Source organism: Acanthisitta chloris, unplaced genomic scaffold (assembly GCF_000695815.1).
Source record: "Acanthisitta chloris isolate BGI_N310 unplaced genomic scaffold, ASM69581v1 scaffold9401, whole genome shotgun sequence".
NCBI classification, from domain to species: domain Eukaryota; kingdom Metazoa; phylum Chordata; class Aves; order Passeriformes; family Acanthisittidae; genus Acanthisitta; species Acanthisitta chloris.
Genome location: NW_008655449.1, coordinates 11759 through 17103, shown reverse-complemented (window position 1 = coordinate 17103; position 5345 = coordinate 11759). Strand labels below are relative to the sequence as shown.

Genomic DNA, 5345 nt, shown 5'->3' with positions numbered 1-5345 from the left:
AGTGCTCTGCCATCCTCAATGTAAAGATGTTCTTCCTCATGTTGAAACACTTACTTTCCTTACTGATACAATGCTTTGACCCTAACCATAAGGAAAGGCCTTTTACATTATGACTGAAGAACTGAAAGAAAAAGCTGGCACCTTGTTATCTGAGCATATTCTGAAAAGCCTCAAGTTATTATGTTGCATTTGCTGACATATCATTCAGTTCTGCACTCCATTTACACAAAAGATTCAACATTGAAACAGATATAAAAATGAAATTTTACCTGTCCCTATCATTGAGACACATTAAGTAGCGATTCTTTAAGTCTTCCAACAGATCCGAAAGAGCGCTATCATCTCTATCATCTTCCTGTTCTTGAGCTGCTGCACCTTCTTTTTGGTCTATTTCTGTGTCATTTTGATGACTGTACACACTTGAGAGAAAGAACACATCAGAAGTCATCTCTTCTTTGTTCTCAGAGACAGCAAAGGGACACTTAGGATGGCATGGCTGAGTATCAGCAAGCTTAACTCTTGTCCAGCAACCAAGCTCCTTATCATCATTATCAGGCAGACGTTCCTCTCCCTCCCATTGGTTTGTATTATTTTGTTTTCTAATTTTAGGTCTCACTACTAGCTCAGATGAGTTTTCTTGGCCAGTCTTTTCACTATTGACAGTTAATACATCAGAAATGGGTACAGAGTTTCCAATTCCAATATCTACAGTTTGTTTTACTTGCTGTGTTTCATAATTGGCACTACTCAGGTTATGTTTTGTTAGGGCTTGATCTTCAGCAGATTTAAATGTCCTGTTGTTGGGACATACCAAACACATTGGTCCTGCTTCATCACTGCTTTCTCTACAAACACTCTGGTCGAGAGCAGACAATCCAGATCGTAAGCCAGTAAGAGACTCTACCTCCTTTCCACACTGAGGAAGCATGTTATCTAGTCTTCCCTGAGTTAGACCTGCTGTTCTTCTTAGCCAAGAATATCTGTCTTGACCATCATCTTCTTCTCCATCTCTGCTATCTGGCTCATAAGAATCAATGTTTACTAAAGCACTTCCATTTGTACCACTCACATCATTACGCTCTCCAGACATGTCTTCTGCAAGGTCTTCAGAATTTTCAGAAGGATTCATAAAATTCCATGAAATTTGGTTGCCTTCTAGACCATAACAGAATACAGAAAGTGATGATGTGGTTGCTTCAAAAGTTCGGCTTAAAATACTTTGGCAAACAAGTTCTCCACTTTCAGCATTTTCTGACCAAGGCTCATCTAATAAACCAGGAGAAACTTGAACCAAGGGACTGAAACTTGCAGAAAAAGCTGTAAGAAAGAATGCATTGGAATTATCAAAACCAACAAAAATATTCTCATCTACAACTGTTCATTAAAAAGAAAGGCTAATTTACTAGGACTGCAGGGCAATATGGCAGAGTGAAACATTTATCAATGTCCATATGATGCAGTCACTCTTTACTACTATTTCACATTTACACAAACTAAGTCTATAGAAATAGACAATTCTAGCTAAGGATGTGATAGGGGAAAACGTATTAAAGGAACACATTCATAAGCAGAATTTTTACATTGTTTTTATAAAAGGGAATTATAAAATAACAGGAAAATTGAAAAAAAAAATTTATCTCCGTAAGTTAAAAACTGAACTATCAATGCATTAACTGGCTAAAATTGTGCCTCCTGCCACACTGAGAAAAAGCTACTTATTGCTACTATAAATTATATACTAAGAGCACTGTATTTTGTACATGCAGCTTTGAGTGCAGCTCCTCATAAGAAAAGAATAATAGCAGGATTTAATGTGGTATTGTGGTTAACAGTTGCATCATCACAAATGCAGCAGAGTTATATGACACTTGAACACCTTTTATATAAAGGGACAATAAACGTCAGATCTAGCAGCGAGACTGAAAGAAGGCAAAATCATGTAAACTGCTGCTACTACAAAACCAATCCATTGTTCAAGTCATTTGGAAAAATTAAGGTTATTCTGGGAGGTACTGAAAAACACTTGAAGGACAATGTGGTCATCGGTCACAGCCAGCACAGTTTCATGAGGGGGCAAAGTCCTGCTTGTCAAACTGCATTTCCTTTCGTGACAAGGTAACCCCCTTAGTGGATTAAGGGAAAACAGCTGATGTAGATTTCTGGATTTCAGTAAAGCTTTCAGTACTGTCTCTCATGTCCTTCCGGACAAAATGTCCAGCACACAGATGGACAAACATGAGATGTCATGGGTGAGCAACTGACAGGCCAGGAACAAAGGGTTATAGCAAATGGGGTTACATCAGGCTGGTCACTACTGAGTTCTGCAGGGCTCTTAGACCTAGTGCTCTTCCACATCTTCATAAGCGACTTGGACCCAGGACTTGAAGGTACACCAAGTAAGTTTGCTGATGATACTGAATCGAGAGGAGCTGTTGATTCCCTCAAAGGCAGAGAGGCCCTGCAGACTACACTAACGAGAGGGTTGAGCAACCACCAGCTATATGACAGCTGTTTAATGAACTGACAGGCCAGGAACAAAGGGTTATAGCAAATGGGGTTACATCAGGCTGGTCACTACTGAGTTCTGCAGGGCTCTTAGACCTAGTGCTCTTCCACATCTTCATAAGCGACTTGGACCCAGGACTTGAAGGTACACCAAGTAAGTTTGCTGATGATACTGAATCGAGAGGAGCTGTTGATTCCCTCAAAGGCAGAGAGGCCCTGCAGACTACACTAACGAGAGGGTTGAGCAACCACCAGCTATATGACAGCTGTTTAATGAAGGCAAGTGCTGGATTCTGCACCTGGGATGGGGCAACCCTGGATGTACAGAGTCAGAATATGAGTCAGAAATGTGTCCTGGCAGTCAGGAGGGCCAACGCTGTCCTGGGATGTCTCAGGTACAGCATCGCCAGCCAGCTGAGGGAGAGGATTGTCCTGCTTTACCCTGTGCCGGTGTGGCATCACATTGAATATTGTGTGCAGTTTTGGGCACCATAATGTAAGACCTACAGCTATTAGAGAGTATCCAAAGAAGAGCTATGAAGATGAAGGCCCTAGAGGGGAAGCCATAGGAGGAGTGGCTGGGGCTACTTGGTTTGTTCAGCCTGGAGAAGAGGAGACTGATGGGAGGCCTTATTGTGGTCTGCAGCTTCCTCATGAGGGCAAGTGGAGAGTGGGCCACTGATCTCCTCTCTGGTGTCCAGTGACAGGACCTGAGGGAACAGCATGAAGCTGTGTCAGGGGAGGTTTAGGTTAGATATTAGATATAGATTCTTCACTCAGTGGGTGGATGGGCACTGGAATAGGCTTTCCAGAGCAGTGGTCACGGCATCAAGCCTAACAGGGTCAGGAGTTGGATTTCCCTGATCTTTGTGGGTCCCTTTCAACACAGGATCTTCTGTGATTCTATACATGATGTCATGCCAATTAGGAAGGAAATAACACAGCATTTTAGTTAATATCTATCCAGCCAAAAGGAAGTATCAACTGGGGAAAAATGTCACCTAAGGGAGGTAAAGAAAGTAAATCAATCCAAAACATTTCTCTGAAGATTTTCAACACACACACAAATACAAACAAAAGGCATTTTGTTATTAGACTAATTTACATACAAAGCAACTGTATTAAGAACTAGGACATAATAAACTCTTAAAGTGCCTATTTCTAATGACCCCTAAAATAACTGCATGTTCATTTCTGGGTAACTAAAACAAGAAATGTGGTAGTGTCATAGAGAGAGAATAGGATGATCTCCACAAATGTCAACACTGCCTTACAGCAGGGAAACCTTTAACTAGATCAAAGTGCAGAAAATGTATAGATAACAGCAAAAATGTTAAAATTACAAAAAATTAAAACCACCTCAATATGATCTACATCAGATAACAGCGTACAAGAACAACAGCATATAACAAAGCTAAAATAGCACTATGGTTTTTTAAAAACAAGTTAGAAGGAGAAAACCGTTTCAAAATGGTCTATAAAGGAAGGAGGGGAAAAATGCTATTCTGTAGAACCACAGAATTACTTAGGTTAGAAAAGACCCCTAAGATCATCAAGTCCAACCAAAAGTCTAACACTGCCAAGTCCACCTCTACACCATGTCCCTAAACACCACATATACATATCTTTTACATACCTCCAGGAATTGGTGACTTGACCACTTTCCTGGGCAGCCTGATCCAATGCTTGACAACCCCTCCAGTGAAAGTGAAGAAACTTTCCCTAATATCCAATATAAACCTCCCCAGGTGAAACCTGAGGCTGCTTTCTCTTGTCCTATTGCTTGCTATTTGGCAGAAGACATATCCACCTTACTACAGCTTCCCTTCAGGTAGTTGTAGAGAGCAGTAAGATCTCCCCTGAGCCTCCTTTTCTCCAGGCTGAACATCTCCAGGTCCCTCAGCTGCTCTCTGTAACACTTGTGCTCCAGACAATTCACCAGATCCACTGCCCTTCTCTGGACTTGTTCCAGCACCTCAATGATTTTCTTGCAGTGAATAGCCTCAAACTGGACACAACACTCAAGGCGCCTCACCCGTGCCAGTGCAGGGGGGCAATCACTGCCCTAGTCCTGCTGATCACACTATTGCTGATATGGGCCAGGATGCCACTGGCCTTCTTGGCCACCCAGGCACACTGCTGGCTCATGTTTAGCTGGCTGTCAACCAGAACCCTCAGTTCTTTTTCCCCCCCACGCACTTTGGAAGATCTGAGGCTACATCAAATGGACTTTTTTTTAGCTGAAAAATCTCAGCCAAAGAAATGGGATTATGTTTCTAATACAAGAAGCCATTCTGTGTTCCTCTATTAAGTTATTATTATAAACTCACAATAGATATTTTCATAGAATCGTAGAATCATCAAGGTTGGAGAAGACAGACTCTAAGATCATCAAGTCCAACCATTAACCTGCCACTCTGCTGTAACCCCTAAACCACGTTCTCCAGCATCAGATCCAGATGCCTCTGAAACACTTCAAGGGATGGTGACCACCCTGGGCAACCTATTCCAGTGCCTGACTGCCCTAACTATGAAAAAGCTTTTCCTAACATCTAATCTGAATCTCATCTCAAATTCTGAGACACACTAGCATCCAATATTCATGAAACAAGAAAGGGAAGTGGTCTAACCAAATAAAAGAACTTTTAAAGATGTTTGATAGGATAAAACTAATTCCCACTGTAACTAAACTGTGGCTAACAAATAAAGAACTACTTGGTCCATTAGAAATCAAATATTTCATAGCCTAGTCACAAACATAAGGTTAGAACAGGTATTCTCTTCCAAATGTGATTTGTAATTACATGAAGACAACTGGAATGATACAATGTTATGGTTAT

General features: G+C 41.2%; 1 protein-coding gene across 1 annotated transcript in view; it reads right to left on the bottom strand.

Annotated features, from left to right (window-relative positions):
• Positions 1 to 269: 269 nt before the first annotated feature.
• PJA2 (praja ring finger 2, E3 ubiquitin protein ligase) overlaps positions 270 to 5345 on the bottom strand; it is a gene marked incomplete at both ends in the record, with an annotated part of 5524 nt that continues 448 nt past the window's right edge. The window contains one exon of the mRNA XM_009083906.1: positions 270 to 1317. Coding sequence (XP_009082154.1) covers positions 270 to 1317 — 1048 coding nt within the window. The remainder of the gene's footprint in view (positions 1318 to 5345) is intronic.